The sequence below is a fragment of the Aspergillus costaricaensis genome, assembly GCF_003184835.1.
Source record: "Aspergillus costaricaensis CBS 115574 unplaced genomic scaffold BO79scaffold_12, whole genome shotgun sequence".
Classification (NCBI taxonomy): Eukaryota; Fungi; Ascomycota; class Eurotiomycetes; order Eurotiales; family Aspergillaceae; genus Aspergillus; species Aspergillus costaricensis.
This window is the reverse complement of record NW_020291812.1, coordinates 88,946-107,938: the sequence shown is the minus strand read 5'-3', so window position 1 is coordinate 107,938 and position 18,993 is coordinate 88,946. Positions and strand designations below refer to the sequence as shown.

Below are 18,993 nucleotides of genomic sequence, written 5' to 3'. Positions count from 1 at the left end.
CCAAGCAGAACAAACTTGGAAAGGTGTAGTAAAAAGAAGAACATGATCAGATCAGACTGTGTGCCCTAATAGTAAATGGATATAATAGCAAATTAGCAACAGCTGTTGTTATAGATATTATAGGAAAACTGTAACAAGTCTGAGAAAACAACAAGTATCCCCCAATTATATATAATAAACACCTTCTCCCCGAGCATTATCAGGATGGCCATCATCCTTTTATAGTCCACAGTCCCTCATGATCATAATGGTGGACCGAGGCCAGGCCGGGGCATATAGCCGACCCCAGAACAGCCGCGCCCCCACGGTCGGCGATGTTCTCCGGTCGGGGATGCCCTCAAAAAGCCGGGGTTATCCCCACGAAGAAAACCCCAATCGATCTCACAACTATCACCATGCCTACTGCTACTCGTCCCATTGTCCGCGCGGCATGCCATAATATCTCAAGCATCCGGCATGCTTCCACAAACACCGCGAAAAAAGCAGGTCCCCTGGCCGGCATCACCGTGGTCAGTCTGGAACAAGCCATAGCCGCACCCTTCTGTACCCGCCAATTAGCCGACCTAGGAGCCCGGGTCATCAAAGTCGAACGACCCGGTGTTGGCGACTTTGCTCGCAACTACGACACCCGCGTGAATGGATTAGCCTCCCACTTCGTCTGGACCAACCGGTCCAAAGAGAGTCTCGCCTTGGACCTCAAAAAGCCGTCCGATCACAGCGTGCTAATCCGCCTGCTCAGCCGCGCTGATGTCCTCGTCCAGAACCTCGCCCCGGGCGCCAGTGCCCGGCTGGGATTATCCTACGCGGATCTGAAAGCCGCTCATCCTTCGTTGATCGTGTGTAATATCTCCGGATATGGTCCTGACGGGCCGTATCGCGATAAGAAGGCCTATGATCTGTTGATCCAGAGCGAGGCCGGCATGCTCTCCGTCACGGGGACTGGGAAAGAGCCGGCTAAGGTGGGCATTTCCATCGCTGATATTTCCGCCGGTAGCTATGCCTACTCGAATATCCTGGCGGCGTTGTATCAACGGGAGAGGGATCCCGCGAAGAGAGGTTGTAATATTGATATCTCGATGTTGGAGAGTATGGTCGAGTGGATGGGATTCCCCATGTACTACACCTATGAGAATGCCCCGGGTCCGACACCTGCTGGTGCTTCGCATGCGGCTATTTATCCGTATGGGCCGTTTGAGACGGGTGATGGGACGGTGATGTTAGGGATTCAGAATGAGCGCGAGTGGGCCAAGTTCTGTGACATTGTATTGGGTCAAGCTGATTTGGCTACGGATGAGCGATTTGTGAATAACTCGCTGCGGTCGCAGAACAGAGATGAGCTGAAGAAGATCATCTGCGATGTCTTCTCGTCGCTTTCTGCGGAGCAGGTCATTGCTCGACTGGATGAAGCGGCGATTGCAAATGCCAGCGTCAATGACATGCAAGGTGTCTGGAACCACCCGCAGCTGAAAGCCCGGCAGCGATGGACTGATGTTGAGACTCCAGCGGGGACTGTGCCGGCCCTGTTGCCTCCTGGAATGACCATGGGTGATGCGGATACTTATGGGGCGCGCATGGATGCGGTCCCTGAAGTGGGTGAGCATAACAAGGCGATTCTGGCTGAGTTGGGGCTCGACGAGGGTACGGAGAAATAGTGATAGATAAGTTAGACTATGTACAAATGGGCTAGTAGACTTGGATATACCTACAAGTGTTGGACCTTTGATTCCTTGTTAATACGTAAGAGAACTGGCTGGTGTTGCCACTCAAAGGCTAGAGGTACGTAGACTGCATACTGATCAGACGTAGAGCTAGTGGGTCGAATCATGGATTTTGAACTGGATCTTTATCCGAAACAAGCTACTGCTACGAATTCTTAAAATTTCACACTGTTGCAGGTTCGACTTGTCCGTGAATATCGGCACCATATCCCCATCGCCGAAGCAGGTGGATCGGGAAAGCAGGCAAAAAGCCGACATCCTCGCCAAGACCGAGGTAGCATAAAGCCGCTTTTATCCTCGACTACGGCTACTTGCATTCTTCCCTGGTCATCTCTGAACTCCACTGCGGATGATCTCCCTTTCAATAGTAGATGGAACTAACTCCAGAACCATGTCCAGTCAGGAGACTTCAGGTCACCGACAGGTGAGAACCAGAGCCAAACAGGCTTGTCTCCACTGCAACCGGCGGCGAATCCGCTGCAATGTGCTACAGATGCGCCCATGTCAGAATTGTCTCTCGTTGGATGTGCCCTGCGAGATAGGCGTTTCGAAGCGAGGAAAGTATGCTTTCCTTATTCTCAATGTGGCCGTGGGACGTAGACTGATTCATGGCATAGATATCCCCGTAAGAAGACTGCCCGGCAACATGCTATGTCACAAACGGACGGCAATTCGGTCCAATTGCCGACATCATCGGAGAAAGGAAGAAGCCATTCCTTAACGTCGCCATCGGGTGATAAACACGAAGAAAGAGAGCCGCATGTTCATCCAATGTCAGGGGGTGCTGCCAGTGCCCACCAGACGGTGTTCTTTGGCGAATCGAGTCCACTCACTGTAGTCATTGACGAAGGGCGCCGATCGCCCGAGAAGGGGAGTGGTGAACTGCATATGACTCGCTTTCACTATCCCATTCCAGAGAAGCTCAACGCTTTCAATACGCGAGATGAGGCTTTTCGTGCACACAAAGCCAAGAAGGAAGACCAGCTTAGAGCTGACGGGGCCTTCTTGTACCCCCCGCCGGAGACATGTGCCATTCTTCTGCGGGCGTACTTTGACTGGTTTCATCCCTGTTTCCCGATCCTTGATCGTGCTGCTGTGTATGAGGGCTATGCGCAAGGGAGCTTGTCGCCCCTGCTCCTCCAGGCTATACTGTTCATTGGCATAAGCCTTTGCACGGACGAGGCGTTTGCCCAGACGGAGTTTCCCGTTCGATACTGGGCGAAATTCCTTTTCTACAGCCGAGCAAAGGCGATATATGATGCGGAATGGGAGTCTAACAAGACGGTCAAGATCCAATCATTGTTTCTGTTGAGCTTCTGGCGTGGAGGTCCTTCTGAAGAGCGGGACATTCGATTCTGGCTAGGCATTGCCATTGACTTGGCTCAAAAGCGCGGCATGCATTTGATGTATGTATTTCTCTATTGCACCATGTCACCTGCTAATCCAATCAGGTCTAAGTTTTCTTTTGGTTCCGGTCGAGAGGCAGGGCTATGGAAGCGAATTTGGTGGTCGCTCTACGTATGTCTTCTCTCACAAAATTGGTGTTAATACTAACCGTTGCCAGGCCCGAGACCAGCAAAGCGCCGCAGCACTGGGGCTTCCGCCGCACATTCGGGACGAAGACTGCGATGTCGCCATGCTTGAGCCAGATGATATCCGGGAGGAGGTAGCTAGAGGACAAGGTCTTTTTGGTGTGCAGTGCATAGAAGATCTCCGTTATCCAGCCGAGACGGCCAAGTTGGCCAAATTATGTATGTCCGAACCTCACGACTCTGAATCTTTGCTTACCCTTCAGTGCGTTCTATTGTATCGATCCATTATTCGCCGGTATCATCGTCATCCAGCGGCACGTCACGGGCGGTGTTGCATAAGCAACTGGTGGATTGGGAATCCGATATGCCTCCTGAGCTGAAGCTCGAAAACGCCACAACTCCGCGAGCCAGATTCCTAGCGGGACTCTTACAAATGACATACCAGTAAGCAACATGCATTTGACTCGAATTGACTCCCCTGACTGGTCGATGTCTAGAAATCTCTATGTCCTGCTTTACCGACCGTCATTTCTCAATCCACCGGATGGGATCTTGGACAGCCAAGGCCAGATAGCCGTGGATGCCGCGACCAAAAGCACACGAGTGTTGGAGGATATGCTCTCGCATAATCTGGTCCAACATGGACCTCCACATCTGTAAGTCTCCGTCGATAATCTATACAGGTATTAAGCTGACCATGTAGAATCACTCACGCGTTCTCAACCCTCTGCATTCACACCATCGAGTTCCGTCGCTCATCTGGGACAGGCCGTAAACTGGCGGAACACCGAGCCAGACTTTGTCTCCTGAGCCTACAGGAGCTGCAAAAATCCTGGGACTTGGAGAACTGGGTATTAAACCTGTTCTTCCGATGCTTGGATGATAGCACTGCCCGTACTCTGCGACCGGTCGATGCCACTGCTCCTCCCCCAAAGACCGAAGCCCGCGAATTTGTCCCTGCCACCCCAGATGCTTTTCCTGCTCTCAATATGAACCCAGAGGGACACACGCTCGACGCACCTTGTCAATCGGCGCACTCGCAATATCCCACTGGTGATATTAGCGCCCCCAGTGATTGGTACGGGCTGTTCAATTTTGCCGAGGATTATACCGACATTTCGGGGGTCATTCCCAGCCACGATCCGTCTATAAATCTGCAGAATTTGGAGTTTCTCTACCGATTCTTATGACGAAATCTGTCCCACTTGAGAAGTCTGCACTCTCAATGGCGGCGACCGCACTTTTCCCAACATAGTCAACAAGTTCAGCTCGAGGGAGGATCGTCTTGGCAGAGTTTGGTAGCGCTAAGCGGGCAAGGCGTGGAGCATCGTCCGCGTGCGAGTCAGCTCACTCCCTGCCGAGACCAGGCTAATCACGTATTAATTCCTGGCTTCCCCTCTTCGTCAGATCACCTCAACTTCATCTCAAATTTAATCTTATCTTACGGCATGTTTGGTGACTTCCCCGTCGACAACAAGATCGTCCTGGTGACAGGAGGAGGATCCGGTGAGGCCCCAATCCAACCCTCACTTCAACCCTTCTCCACATCACACTAACGCACCACTCAGGGATCGGATTGCAGCTCTGCCGCCAGGCCGCTGCCAAAGGCGCCCGAATCATCATCGCCGATCTGCGCCTCATTCCCGAAGCCCAACAGTTTGTCGACAGCTCCGACGCCGTCATTTTCCAGCGCTGTGACGTCCGTAACTGGGCCGAGTTGCAAGCCCTCATCCAGCTTTCGCAAGACAAATGGAACGATGTACCCGACGTCTATGTCGCATCAGCTGCCATCTTTGAACCCGTACGTGTTTCTTCCTAACCAAGCATCTCTCGGTTCTTTAAATATTTCATGGTCTCCTCGCTCACTGAATTCAAATCAGTCATGGTCCAGTTTCTGGGAAGACAAGGAAACGACCGACTACGCGTGTATCGACATCAACGTGAACCACCCTATCAAGCTTACTCGACTGGCCATCCGAGCTCTCCTGGGTAAGGACAAGAAGGGTGTCGTATGCCTGGTCTCTTCTATCGCGGGAATAAATGCTTCGATCCGAAGCCCCCTGTACTGCGCATCCAAACATGCCATCTGGGGCTTCGTCAAGTCAATGACCATGCTTGACCAATTGGAGGGCGTGAAAGTCACCTCCATCTGTCCAGGGTATTCCATCCCCTTATATCCTTCAAGTCTCCGACTTACCTAGAGCTTGCGCTAACGTCAACCAGCGTTGTCCCCACGCCTCTGTGGGACTCCGTCCCTGGTGTCCGCAAGCATCTATCCTATGACCGAGTGAAACATGTCCCGGCAGCAGAAGTGGCAGAGTACATGCTCGAGCTTATCCAGCAGGGCAAATACTCTGGCGGTTCAGTGGTGGAGATTACCAGCTCTGGCCCGGACGGTCGTAGAGTCATCCCGCCGTGGAATGTCTCGCCATCTAATGTGTATGCTGGTGCGGATAAGGAGATGTTGGCTAATTTCATCGAACCGGTCCGCGCAGCGTTGAAGAATGAGCGGAAAGCGAAGCTGTAATCATTATACCCTTAGTTAATACAATCGACAATGACACCTATCGCATCAAGAAGAGAGTATTCAGTCCGGGGTATTCCTCGCTATCTCAGCATTTCAAACAAATATACCACATCCGCTTACTATACATCGCTTTCTGCGATCAGTATTCTTCCGTCCCTGCCATCCGATTTTAGCAACAAACACAGAATAATACTAAACTCATGTCTCTTTTGACCTGATGTATTTGGCCAGACTACGACTCTTCTCTCCACGTAATCCCCCGGCTGCAAATGCGATCGATTAGTCACTAGCATCTAGATTCCACTATAAACGCATCCTATAGCATTGAACTCTGGTCAATTATTTGGCAAAGCTTTCTGAAACTTTGCATTGTAGGGTCGCTCCATGATCAAAACTACCGGCATATAAAGAGGCACGGTAGAGAGACTCTCTTAACATAACCCATCCTCAAAAAGCTTGCCCATTAGGCCAGGAAAACAAATTCTGCTAAGCCCGAGCGTGCCAACTGGTTTATTTTATCGATCATTGATGGATTGATTGCTAATCATAGTAAACCCATGGCATTTGTAATGAGGTATCAGATAGATGTGATTGAAAAATTATGGAAGTCATATAGAGTAATATATAGTTACTGCTAGTTATATAACAGTATAGAAGTAAGGTATATCCCATGGATATTATGGAACGACTCAAATATATCTCTTAATGAGAAAACGGGTACATCTTTATTATACTACGCTTCATAACTTATGGAGGCTTATTAAACTGGGCGATATTCTTTGACAGTTACATAACAATAATACAGCCATCAATACATATCTGCATGTCTAGGACCTTTTACAACTTACACTTGTCTACTATCTACATATTAGGCACCTCTTGGGGGCCATTTGGATGATAGTTGTGTTGTAGTATAAGTTCGTGCCCGAAATATATATTTAGACACAAGACTAGTAGTAAGCCGTAATACACCTACGGGTCTACACAATCACTCGTGTGTTTCATCATAGTAGATTACAATCGATTGTTTGTGTCATGAAGCTGCAAATCTGACCATTGTAAATAAGTCTATCTTTTATGATTATGTCCACTCTCACGTTGTCATAATCGGTCTAGCAACCCGCAAGACGTCCCCAAAGTTAAGCACACGATACACATCTTTCCCATTCCTCAAGTACAATATCCAACGCAGCATCTCAATATTCATATGTTGTATAGAATTGCGATGCCAATATGGTCCAATTTAAGTCGAATATGGGCAACATGGAATATTGTTCTACTACAATGATAGCATAATTTATGCTCTATAGAGCATCAGGAACAGAAGGGATCACCTGATCCGACTGATCGAACCTATCACCGCGTACTATTACTCCCCTTTCCATCCCAATACCCCTCGCTTACTTCCCACTTCAACTCCCTCACTTGGAATCTAAGGTGTGGCCGAAGATTTACCCGGTACTGCTTGGCGCAGGGTAGCAGTTGAACGCTTCCAATAAACATGTTATAGAGACCATGTATGATGTGGAAAGCCTTCGCTGAGAAGTCGGAATACAGGCTCGCTGCCTCATGAAATCTACTAAATGGGTCCTCGAGCCCCCACTGCACGAAAACCTTACCCAGGAGTATAGTCACTCTGAGCTCATTATGATCAGGCCATAGCATCATGCCACGATGTCTCTGCCAAACATAAGACGAGGACCCTGCCTACCTACTCAGTCCTGTGTTGCGATAGATTCGAACAGCAACGTGCCAGCCAGCCCCTCGCCGAGCTGGCCCTATTGACTCAATAACTTACTATTCGGCTTGGAAAGGGCTCGGAAGCCATTGTATTGTTGCGTCGGACACTCCCGGTTCCTGCAGCACCATGTACTTCATTGTTGCTTGAAGGGAATAACACCCACCAACCATCTCATAATGGCCGTACTGGCTTGGCAGTCAATGGAAGCGTTCCTCACCAGTCCCAGGCCGGGCTGGGCAAAGGCTCGAGACGTATTCCTTAAGCTGAGACACTTCTTCCTTATCTCACGGCTAAATCGAAATGGGTGAATCCTCATCCGGGGGTTTCCACCGACATCCCCCCTCCCCCCCCCCAAGGTTACCGGCTTATCAATCGTGACTCAACATGATACTCCAGAATCCTGCAGGTGTTTAGTGCGGGATTGATAGGGTCACCACCCCACTGCGGTCCTTCATCATCATGCTTGAAGTCGAGAGGTTACATTGGAGTGCCAAGGGAAAGCTCCCATGAGGGGGTTATTGCCCAATGGCAGGCGTTCAGTTTCATCTATTAGACATGAGGAGTATGCAGGCCGCCGACGGAGCCCGGCTTCACCTACCTGATCAGGCTTATCTCCGGTAACGGATTATTATTGACCGATGCGCTGCTGACGATCGCTGTCCTGCACCGCCATGGTGGCATACCCGTCTTCTCGTTCCCGCCGGCAGTGGATTATTCCCCGTATTCTCCCCTCCAAGCGATGACCCTGAGCCGTGTCCAGATTTCCGCTGGGCCCTGTGCCAGTTATGCTCAAAATAGATCTGATTTCAAAGGGTCGCTTCGCTATCGAAGGGACGATGCTGACGACGCGTCGGGTCTGGATGTGGAAGGTGAATGGTGGATCTGCGGCCTTCCCGAAGGAACGCCGTCTGGGGTTAAATTCTAATCCGACTTCAATCTATCTGGACGTTCGAGGTCCTCATCCTGCGCGGCTTGCAGCATCGCCAAGCAGACTTATGCAGCTCTAATAAGCTGTCTGCAGCAGTGGCCAGCTAGTTTATCCCGGTTGGGTCAACTTAATTGACGACTCCGTCGGGTGCAACCGTTTGTTTTTTTTTTTTCGGGAGGATATCCCCTCCTTCTGTCGAGAGATGTGTAGGCTTAATCTCGAGACTCGAAGGCTATGCTGTAAGTCACCGACTGGGAAGAGTAAGGAGTGGGATGGATTTACTGCGACATATCGGGGTCAGGGATGGAATTAACCTTCCAATGAGACCATTCCGATGGGGCATGTGAAGGAGAGATGGTGTACTCTGCTCACGGTGGGCCGAACCGAGTGGACTCTTCCCATAGTAGAGCCGGCCGATCTCCCAGTGTCCATTAACGGATTACAACTTCTGAGTACTATCCGGAAAGGTCATTCGGCCCGCCGGAGTCTGCAGGACGTCCTCCGCCAGCCAGTGAGAGACAATGCATTATTGTTCGTGTCGGATGGCCCCCGATCGTCGTGATCAGCACTTCCCAGCGAATTAGTTTCGGGATGGTCTTTCGTCCGCGCTCTCTCTCGTCGAATCCGATTTCCGCACGCTGGCTTGGCATCTCCATCGCGGCTTGGCACCATTAACCTGAAGTCTATACGCCTTCCACATCCGGCACCCTGGTTACTATTCCCAGCATCCTTCGTCACTCCGAATTTCTGCAGAAGCTTAGGTTATGATAACCTGGAACGATAGTCGCCATCAATTCATCCACTCAACCCACAATGCCCAGACTGTGGAGAGTGTGGGTGGAAGGATCCTATTGTGGGAGGTTTACATCACAGCCATTCACAGCGGCCGCTCCGGCACGATGACCTTCTGCCATTGACGGTCTGGCCAGCTCACTCAGTATGTTTTTCTACATGGCTGATATCTCTGTTGCTTGTGCAGCCTATCACAGTCCAGATAATCCAGTCTCCATCAGCTCCATCCTTCGGAGTATATTGGCCACGACCTCATTGAGACCCAAGGGAGACACCTGAGGACCATGAGCCAAGCTCGCCATCGGTTGCAACACTGATGCCAAGTGATCAACCTTGTTTGCAGGACGATCATCCCTCGGTGCACCACAGGTACCTGTATCGGATCGGCTGCATGAGAATTTCAGTCGCATCGAGACAAGGATGCCGAATAAACTATTATCCACCACAGCGTGATATTGATTGTACCGGAGAGAAATCGGGATCGCGAGCTCACTCCAAGATAGCTATATAAACCCCTTGGACATACCCTCCCAAATACCTCTTCAGTCTCCCACTCGCATCGCAAACATCCTCACATTGTCAAGCATCTCTGCAACACTTCTCCCGGATTCAACATGCAAATCAAGAACGTCCTTAACTTGGCCGTCGTCGGCAATGCCCTCCTGGCCACCGCCCACCCGGGTCACCATGAGGAACGTGAGGCCCTTCAACAGCGCTCCTTCAAGCGCAGTGTGGCCCACGGTCTGCAGAAGTGTGAGGCCAGCCTGGAGGCCAGCGGCCTTCACGCCCGCGCCGAGGCCCGTCGCCGCGCTGTGGTCGATATGCATCGCCGTCAGCTGCAGGCCCGTGGCGACACCGCTGAGGTGCTGAACAAGTCGCACCTGTCCACTCGTCCCATCTCCTCCAGCACCCCCGAGACCGAGGTCTTCAACGACGACAAGAAGATCTGCCTCCTCGGACCCAGCGCTGAGGGTGAAACCGGACCCTACTGGATCCCTGGCGAGCACATCCGCGGCGACATCCGTGAGAACGAGCCGGGTATTCCTGTCACCGTCGAGCAGCAATTCATTGACGTCGAGACCTGCCAGCCCCTCACTGGCATCTACACCGAGATCTGGGGCTGCAACGCCACTGGTGTCTACTCTGGCCTGGTGGCTGATGGCAACGGTAACTCCAACGACCTGGCCAACTACAACCGCACCTTCCTCCGTGGTGTGCAGCAGACCGATGAGGACGGTGTGGTGACCTTCAACACCCTGTTCCCCGGTCACTACGCTGACCGCACCACCCACTACCACAACATTGTGCACTGGGGCGCTACTCTGCTGCCCAACAACACTCTGGCGGGTGGCTCCATCCCCCACATTGGCCAGATCTTCTGGGACCAGGACATGATCAGCAAGGTCGAGTCCACCTACCCTTACAATACCAACTCGATCCCCATCACTACCAACGCAGACGACCGCGTGGTCACCGTGGAGACCGAGAACGCCGACACCGACCCCTTCCTGAACTACGTCTACCTGGGTGACTCCCTCGAGGACGGTCTGTTCGCCTACCTCACTGTTGCCGTCAACACCTCGGCCATCCACTACCCCTACTGGACCAACGTGTACACTGCCAGTGGCGGCGAGTCTGTCTGCGGTACCTGCGATGGTGACCCGGACGCTGTTGACGGTGGTCTCCCCACCTCCTCTGCGTCCGCTTCCGCTTCCGCTTCTGCTTCTGCTTAAACGCAGGTGGAGTGCCGACAAGGAGAAAGGAACGAAAAATTGATGAATAATAGGTGGATAGTTTTGTATATTTAGACTAGATAATGTACCTGACGGTGCTACTTGATAGCTCACGAATATCACACAGTTGATTGGATACAGCTGCCCCTTCGGAAACTGACCGATTCGTAAGCACTAATGACTAAGCGGGGAGTTCCGAGGGTCTAGCCGCATCGGGAATCCGGGATTGATAAATTCCGATGTATTCCCGTTTATCGCGGGCTTTGCTCGATTCGGTTGAACAATCATCTTGTGGAAGGATTGAATCAGGGAATGTGTCTCGTCTTGGCATGCGGCATCCTTGCCTGTTCTATGAATTGTCAACCAGTTCACCGTTGGTGACATCGTTCTTGACTGTGGACTAGACAGAAGCAGCTTCTCCGGTGAGTGAGTGCAGTCCGATCGGCTGCTTTGCTGCGTCGGGTTTGCTGTAAGAACACGATGGTATCATTAGATGCTGCATTGGAGGTAAAGAAACTCTATGTACATTCTTGAGGGTTGTCTGCATCACATGGTTCCTGAAATGGTCGGTGTGGGAGTGCAAATAAATGGCGGAAATAGGATATATCAGACGATGCAGCCTGGAGTGATACCAAGTTATTCAAGTAGTAGCACTAGTATATAATATATCGATCTATAGTATTCGGCTTCAATCAGTCAATTACAATAGTATACATTTTCAGATCCTATCTGTATACACGACTATCTTCTGACATGATACGGTGACTGCCTCTATGGTCGTTGTAGAGATACGCCTTGCAGAAGCGTTGTCGAAACCGGTGCTCGTACATATTCCCGAGGAGATCTGATCGCCCGCGGCAGCTAAGCAGGGATTCGGTCGATCAATAAGCCCAGAACCCGGCGTTGCCGGCCACTTGATCTTGGGATTTGATAGAACTATACGAGGAATTGTACGGGATCTGGTGAGGGTTATGGTGACCATAACCCCAATAGAGAGATTAGACAGGCTTCACCATCATCGCCACCAACAATCTATCTAGCGTACATCTGTCTGGTTATCTAGCTGTCACAGATAAGTTTAGAATCGGCCCACATAATGGATCCGACCATCTTATTTCTCTTTGTCAAATTCTGGCTTCATCCTGACATGACTCACATTCCCGAACCATTCCCGAGCGGAAATGACATCCATTTCCCCTCACACATTTTCTCCTCATAAAGCTTCCCTCCCAAAACTCAATTCCCGACTTTTTCTTTTTCCTTCTTTTTCTTCTTACATCTCCATATATCTAATAAAACCTTCAACAGGGTTGACACACAATGATCGTCAAACTCACCCAACCATACAGCTTCCTGGATGACTACAGCGAGGGTGCTCATCCACGCCTACTGCAGTCCCTCCTGCTCACCAACGCCACACAACAAACCGGATACGGCACCGATGAATACACACACGAAGCTCGTCAATTAATCTACTCTCAAATACAAGCCACCGACGATGAAGTCGCCATTCACTTTGTCCCCAGTGGAACGGCCGCCAATCTCATCTCTATTGCCAGCTGTCTGCGGCCATATGAAGCCGTGCTGGCTGTAGAAACCGGACACATTCTGGACAAAGAAGCTGGAGCCATCGAAGCCACCGGCCACAAAGTTATCCCCGTGCCTGGGGTCCGGGGGAAAATGACCCCTGAAAATCTCGAACGGGTCTTGGACCGCAATACCTTCTTCCCGCACATGGCCAAGCCGCGGCTGGTGTACATCTCCAATGCGACGGAGGTGGGCACGATCTACACGCGGAGTGAGCTGCAGCGGCTGTCGGAGACGTGTCGACGGCGGGATTTACTGCTGCATGTGGACGGAGCGCGATTGGGGGTGGCGCTGAGCGCCGAGATGAATGACCTCACCCTGCGCGATATGGTCGATTACACGGACATATTCTGGATCGGTGGCACGAAGATGGGCGCCTTGCTGGGCGAGGCGGTCGTGGTGCGCAGAAGTCTGGCCGAAGGGTTTGAATTTAATATCAAACAGCGCGGAGCCTTGCTGGGCAAGTCTCGCGTCATGGGTGTGCAGTTTGCCGAGTTGTTTCGGGATGGATTGTATTTTGAGCTGGCCAGACATGCCAATGCCATGGCACGGCGCATTTCGGCGCAGTTTGAGCGCATGGGATGGGAGCTGGCGGCCGACACAGAAACCAACCAGGTGTTTGTCGTGGTACCGGATGCGATGCTGCATCGGCTGGCGGAGCGCATTCGGTTCTACGAGTGGGACAAGCGTGAAACTGGCACGGTGATTCGCATTGTGACAGCTTGGGCTACGGATGAGATGGCGGTGGATAAACTGTGTCAGTGGCTGCAGGCAATCCATCAGGCATAGTTGGGTTTGCTTCATTCTTAATGTCATGATAATAATACCCGAGCTATCTAATAGAGAGACAGAGACAGTGACAGACAGAGTTTAATATGATGAACTAATGAGATCTCCATGAGTCAATCGGAAGATTTAAATGGAACCCTAATTAAAAATAAACAGGGAGAGACAAAATGGCCGGGCCAGATTGTTGGAGAAATTACTTGATGGAATCCACTTGCTGCAATTTCCGTGACAAAGAATAGGGCATTTCCCCTCATTATTCCCGATATTCCTTGGATTATTCCCGACCGTCGGGAATATAATCTTGATACCCCTCACGTGCCCCTCACACAATTCCCGCCCCTCAATTCTGGCCAATTCCATCTCACTTTATTCCCGTGTCGGCTTTGAGGTGGTTTGCAACAATGCGCCTGTCCATTTCCTGCGACAGCTGTCGGTAAGCTAAGCTCCCTCACTTCCATTCCATTCCATTCCAACCCATACTGTCCAATAATTTTGATTAATTGCTCACTTACTAGACAATCCAAGGTCAAGTGCATCCACGATGGCCATCCTCCCTGCCGTCGCTGCCACCGCCTCAATCGCGATTCTTGCGTCCTGACCGATCCGCGCTCTCCCGGTGTGCGTACGCCCCGAACCCCTCGCAGAGCCAGCATCAGAAGAACCGGTTCAGGTTCAGGTTCAGGTTCAGCATCAGGGATAGGAACAGGGACAAAAACAGCGACAGACACAACGAGGACCACCGCGACCACTCCCACAGCCAGCTCGCCTGCTCCTACGCCCACTCCTTCTCATTCCGCCAACCCCATCGCTGCCATCGCTCCGGCCACTCTCATCGCAGCATGCGACATCTATCGCAAGAAATTCCCCGTCGTCAACTTCCTTCACTATCCCTCGCTGATCGCCGATCTCTCCCACAATGCCTCCGCGGTTGAACCCGTTTTTCTTTCAGCTCTACTTTCTCTATGCGCCCGCTTCATGCCCGACGCCGCCCTGGCTGCTCCTGAAACCTACGCCGAGTATGCGCGCTCTCAGCTGGCCCATCGCGCCTTCGAAGCTCCCTCCCTCTATCTTGCACAATCCCTTGTCATGATCTCGCTGTATGAATGGGGGTCTGGTCGGCCTTATCGCGCATGGATGTGCAGCGGTACTGTCCCACTCAACTTACCCCTTCAACCCGACCATCACTAACCAATATGGACCGAACCAGGCATGGCCACCTACATGATCCAATCCCTCCTCAAGACCGCCGATGACACCATGGAACAACAACCCCTTCTTGACCTGCCCGCTCATCGCATCACCTACGAACAGCTGGTCCGCACCTACTGGTGCTGCTTCGCGCAGGACTGCGAGCTCAGCTCCGGCGCCCGCCAACACTTTGCCCTCTCCTTCCGCCAGATCTCCGTGCCCCTCCCCATCAGCGATTCCGATTTCACCTTTGGGAAAGCCACACCGCGCTTAATGCCGGCGGACATGAACCGCTCATCCTCTCTGGCACTGAATCTATCCATCGATCGAGGATTGACTATCGTCACACGGGGGTTTGACATATTCGTTCGCATACTCCGATTCGCTAATGAGAGCCGTCGCGGTCGGGCGCAAGGATCAGCAGGGTTGTCTCTCCGCGCGTGGGAGATGCTCAAAGCTGAGCTGGACGAGTGGAGGGGGCTTCAGGATGCGACGGTGCGGTATCCCGAGACCAATGCGCAGGCGCATGTGGCCTTGGGGTCGGGGGAGTTGTTCGCCTATATCAACCTGGTATATTTTATGAGGTGTGTTCATTAAACAACATGATGTTCGATGAGGTAATTACTGACAGCGATAGTATTCTGTTTCTCTATCGCGACCGCTTCCTCTCCACCCCCAAATCATTCATCGACCATCACGATCCTGCCGACGACGAAGCCATTGACCACCTCTTCACGACAGCCCAGCACATCGGCGCTATACTCACTGCTCTTGAGGCCTGCGCTACTCCTGTCATCACCCCTTACGCAGGGTTCAGCGTCTTCGTCGCCGCCCATATCAACATGTATGGGACTGTCTGTCCAGGCCGGTACCCGGGGGGATTGGCGCGCGCGCAGGAAGAGAAGAAGATGAATCTGGAGTATCTGGAGCGACTGTGTCGGTTCTGGGACGTGGGAATGAGCTGGGTAAGCTTCTCTTATACCTTCGGTCTTGTATACCGTGAGACTAACAGGTGATAGTGGCGAACCCTCCAAGAAGCCAACCGGTTTTATGAAACTGCCCGAACCACGGCCCAAGGCCCTACGGGCGTTTCCCGTCCGGAGCATCTCACCCTGGCTGGTACCCTTGATGAATACGGCGACATTCGTGTCTCGCGACCTGAAACAGCGCCTGCTTCACGGCGGCGCCCAGGAGTATCTTCGGAGGGAGTTGGAGTGCGACGCATGTCGGTGGCTGAGCTAACAGCGCCAGGCGGCAGTGGAAGTAGCGGTGGTAGTGGTGAATGGGCGGATGTGGAGGCGGAGATGTGGCAGTGGCCTTTCCTCGATGAGAATTGGTCGCTGGGGTTCGACACGGGGTTCGAGTCGGCGTGGCCGGGGTTGAGCTGATGGCAGCGGGGTTGGCCTGTATGAGTGATGAATGTATGAGTGATGATCACAAGTATAATAATGAAATTAAACACAATCGGAAACTGTTCTGGTATCATGGCCATCACAGCGCATTCATAGTCAGTGATAGATTTATGTTCAATATTGCATACGCGGCCAATTTTGTTTGATCAAGACTTTGGTGATATTCGAATAGGAATAAACCATTAACAGGGTCAGTTGACCTGCACTGATGCCTATACACAACCGTCCACTGCGACATCTTTGTTTCGAACTCTTCGGCATGCGGTACACTGGGCGCAAACATTGCGACCTCGGTCGGCGTACTAGTAGATAGAGCACAGGCCTCCAAGTCGGTACTAGTATCATGTTTATTAGCGGTTCGGTGTCGCGAATGTGAGTGCGCCACGCTCAGTTACTCTTTTTTCGAGGCGCATAATACCATGTCTCAGATGTTCGTAGAAATCAACCACCGACGACATGGTACATCACTGTAATCAAAGCAAGTGCAACATAGTACGTCCTGGCAGGTGTTTTCGAAATGTCCGAAACTACGGAATGCAGTTTCAGTCGAATACTGCTAATAATATATATTCTCTTTCCTGCAGGTCGAGTCCGAGTAGGTGCATACGTGGCTCACATACATTCTGGAATACAGCATTAAGCCCATCGGCGAATACTTCTAATTGCGTCTACCGTTGTGAGCGGGGCATGTTCAATTGGCATCTTAATTAAGTATTTAGTTTTTTTCTAAGTTTTGCTCCATCGGGGAATAAAGGCTGTGACGGTAAAGGAGAAAATTGCGTGGAATCTAGAAAACGCGGTAGAAAATCACTAGCATCATTTTAAGGTTAAGCCGGGAATTGACTTATTGCCAGAACGCGTCGATCTTTTGCGCACACAGAATATGGGTTAGTAAGTGGAGATGAGACGGATAAACCACGTAAGATGGGTGCGTGAATGCATCATCACACACCTTTTTAGTCTATTTGACAAAGGCATTAAACCTGAAGGAGTTGAATCCGTGGAGTGACTACCGTAAGTAGCGTGGCGCAGATATCGACTTTGTTCAGAGTTGGGTTTCACTCTGCTATTCTTGTGCTTCGAGATGGCCTGTTCGGTGTGGCTGGGTTTCCGTGGGTGGACCATTCCCAAGGCGCTCACCAGTTCGACGATCGGCCGTTGCATTTGCCCAGCCCTCTGTTGGGGAGAACGAAGCTTTTAGCGGGGAATACGCCTCGGTTGGAACCAGATTTGGTGTGCTTGGGCTAAATTCTTTTCCTCACGAAGTGGTGCAGTGGAGTCAGGGTGGAAAAAGGGGTGTGGTGAGGGTTCATGTTGTGGATATTGGTGATTCTTTGCTCACAGTGATCGCGAAGGGAGTAATCCCAGCTGGGGTTGAAAAGGATACCTCATCCTCTACTGGAAATGAACAAGATAAAGCCGGTGCCATCGCAATCCATCACTAGAAACTAATGACAAGAAACGAACAAGCAATGGGTGGACCAAAGCCGCGTGGCCGCTGAGTGGCCGACGGCCCACTCCGGATCCCCGAAGCCAATCACCGAGTCAATCGCTATAAAAATAACCTGCGAAAGCCTCAGCCCTAGTTGAGGCACGTTATGGAGTACGACGACTGCCAGCAAGATTGGCCTGGCAGAAATTTCGGCTCTCTCGCCCATCATCTCGCTCGTCATTCATATTTGAGGGCCTGTCGGTAGTTCTGTTCCGATGGGCCTTACAATCCCTTCTCTACCCTGAATTCCCTCTGCCTCATCCTCTCCCTCCTCTTCCTTCATCCTCCTAACTACTTGTACCCGACTTGGCTGCTGCCTATATCCGACCCCTCCTCTACGCCATCATGCAACTCCGCTACCTGCTGGCGCTCAGCGCCCTATCATCTACTGTTCTCGCGCACGCGGAACCCGCGGCTGGAGTTTTCTCGCTGTCACCGCAAACCGAAGCGCCGGTCGCTCAACCAACATCCATCGTTGATCAATACCTCAAGCCCAAGCGGTATAACCGTTCCTTGAACTTCCAGAAGAGGGCGTCCACCACCGATGATACTACCACCACGACGGATGCAGCCACCACCACTGCGGACTCCACTACATCCACTTCGTCCAGCACTACCGAAGCCACCACCACCTCCGACACATCCACGACCAGTGCGACGACTACCGCAACTACTGCCACGAGCACCAGCTCTAGCAGCAGTACCACTTCATCCTCATCCTCTCAATCCACCACCAGCGCCACCTCGACCACTCAAAGCACCACGACTACCTCGACGACCACTAGCACCACCACCTCCGCCACGAGCACCGTCTCCGCCGCGCAAAAGGAGTACAACCACCGCGGAGAGATCGCCGCCATCGTGACCTTCAGTGTCCTCATCTTCATCTTCCTCGCCCTCACCTTCTTCCTCTGCTTCCGCGAGAAGGCCAAGACCAACCGTCTGGCCAAGAAGGCCGATGCGGGGGCCGATTACTCCATGGTGCCGCTGGCCGATGGCCGGCCCCAGAGTGAGGCCAAGTTTGACCGCGCCTCTATGATGTTCGCCTCCAACTCGCAACTCAATCTGGATCAGATGGCTAGGAGGCCTACCTCCATGGCGGCTAGTGAGACTCTGAGTGTGCCGATGAACCGGACGGCACCGGGGACGCCTTCGGATGAGCATCGGGCGAATATGGTTTGATTGGGAGTATAGATGGGGATGTGTATGAGTTTTGTCTGATACCCGGGACAATGTTCGACATGATTGCAGCATGACATTACCGATCGGAGTCGCCATCGTTGAGGATGATGGATTTATTTCCTTAGTATCTTATTTGTTCTTCTTCTTTGTGTATATTGGATGTTTTGTTCTTCAGCGATTTGAGCCTTCTGTATGATCGTTTGTGGAGCTTTGAGATATCAGATGCATATGCATAGCGTTGTGGAGATTTGTCCATTGCAAACCGTCAGTAATATGTAAGACCCGCATAGAAACAGCTCATAGTTTTAAGCTTAGCATACAGCTGCGTTGCAAATTATACAAGCCGTCTTTTAGCACAAACCGTCACAAGAT

At 51.7% G+C, this 18,993-nt stretch overlaps 6 protein-coding genes across 6 annotated transcripts; all 6 read left to right on the top strand.

Annotated features, from left to right (window-relative positions):
- Positions 1 to 395: 395 nt before the first annotated feature.
- On the top strand, positions 396 to 1,652 carry BO79DRAFT_263303 (CaiB/BaiF CoA transferase family protein; the record flags this gene model as incomplete). Its single annotated transcript, XM_025686663.1, has 1 exon — positions 396 to 1,652. The coding sequence occupies one exon, from the start codon at positions 396 to 398 to the stop codon at positions 1,650 to 1,652; it is 1,257 nt and encodes a 418-aa protein (XP_025540590.1).
- Positions 1,653 to 2,109: 457 nt separating this feature from the next.
- Positions 2,110 to 4,440, top strand: BO79DRAFT_263299 (fungal specific transcription factor domain-containing protein; the record flags this gene model as incomplete). Its single annotated transcript, XM_025686662.1, has 8 exons — positions 2,110 to 2,142; positions 2,212 to 2,279; positions 2,336 to 3,124; positions 3,170 to 3,236; positions 3,283 to 3,469; positions 3,514 to 3,694; positions 3,748 to 3,906; positions 3,954 to 4,440. The coding sequence occupies 8 exons, from the start codon at positions 2,110 to 2,112 to the stop codon at positions 4,438 to 4,440; spliced, it is 1,971 nt and encodes a 656-aa protein (XP_025540589.1).
- A 245-nt stretch (positions 4,441 to 4,685) lies between these two features.
- On the top strand, positions 4,686 to 5,812 carry BO79DRAFT_171207 (15-hydroxyprostaglandin dehydrogenase). The gene is made up of 4 exons (XM_025679560.1): positions 4,686 to 4,756; positions 4,819 to 5,051; positions 5,131 to 5,408; positions 5,474 to 5,812. The coding sequence occupies exons 1-4, from the start codon at positions 4,699 to 4,701 to the stop codon at positions 5,775 to 5,777; spliced, it is 873 nt and encodes a 290-aa protein (XP_025540588.1). The 5' UTR covers positions 4,686 to 4,698; the 3' UTR covers positions 5,778 to 5,812.
- A 4,040-nt stretch (positions 5,813 to 9,852) lies between these two features.
- Positions 9,853 to 10,971, top strand: BO79DRAFT_253854 (intradiol ring-cleavage dioxygenase; the record flags this gene model as incomplete). Its single annotated transcript, XM_025686021.1, has 1 exon — positions 9,853 to 10,971. The coding sequence occupies one exon, from the start codon at positions 9,853 to 9,855 to the stop codon at positions 10,969 to 10,971; it is 1,119 nt and encodes a 372-aa protein (XP_025540587.1).
- A 1,294-nt stretch (positions 10,972 to 12,265) lies between these two features.
- On the top strand, positions 12,266 to 15,963 carry BO79DRAFT_286779 (PLP-dependent transferase). The gene is made up of 5 exons (XM_025688506.1): positions 12,266 to 13,313; positions 13,863 to 14,491; positions 14,555 to 15,119; positions 15,173 to 15,500; positions 15,555 to 15,963. The coding sequence occupies exons 1-5, from the start codon at positions 12,292 to 12,294 to the stop codon at positions 15,921 to 15,923; spliced, it is 2,913 nt and encodes a 970-aa protein (XP_025540586.1). The 5' UTR covers positions 12,266 to 12,291; the 3' UTR covers positions 15,924 to 15,963.
- Positions 15,964 to 17,565: 1,602 nt separating this feature from the next.
- On the top strand, positions 17,566 to 18,918 carry BO79DRAFT_8360 (uncharacterized protein). Its single transcript, XM_025689805.1, has one exon. It carries the CDS (start codon positions 17,785 to 17,787, stop codon positions 18,619 to 18,621), a length of 837 nt encoding a protein of 278 aa, XP_025540585.1. The 5' UTR covers positions 17,566 to 17,784; the 3' UTR covers positions 18,622 to 18,918.
- The last annotated feature ends 75 nt before the right edge of the window (positions 18,919 to 18,993 follow it).

Coding starts and splice junctions, on each gene's coding strand:
- BO79DRAFT_286779 (XM_025688506.1), top strand. CDS start 12,292: ATGATCGTCAAACTCACCCAACCATACAGCTTCCTGGATGACTACAGC. Junction 13,314..13,862: donor GAGATGGCGGTGGATAAACT/GTGTCAGTGGCT, acceptor CTCACTTACTAG/ACAATCCAAGGTCAAGTGCA. Junction 14,492..14,554: donor TCGCGCATGGATGTGCAGCG/GTACTGTCCCAC, acceptor GGACCGAACCAG/GCATGGCCACCTACATGATC.
- BO79DRAFT_171207 (XM_025679560.1), top strand. CDS start 4,699: ATGTTTGGTGACTTCCCCGTCGACAACAAGATCGTCCTGGTGACAGGA. Junction 5,052..5,130: donor CAGCTGCCATCTTTGAACCC/GTACGTGTTTCT, acceptor AATTCAAATCAG/TCATGGTCCAGTTTCTGGGA. Junction 5,409..5,473: donor GTCACCTCCATCTGTCCAGG/GTATTCCATCCC, acceptor AACGTCAACCAG/CGTTGTCCCCACGCCTCTGT.
- BO79DRAFT_8360 (XM_025689805.1), top strand. CDS start 17,785: ATGCAACTCCGCTACCTGCTGGCGCTCAGCGCCCTATCATCTACTGTT.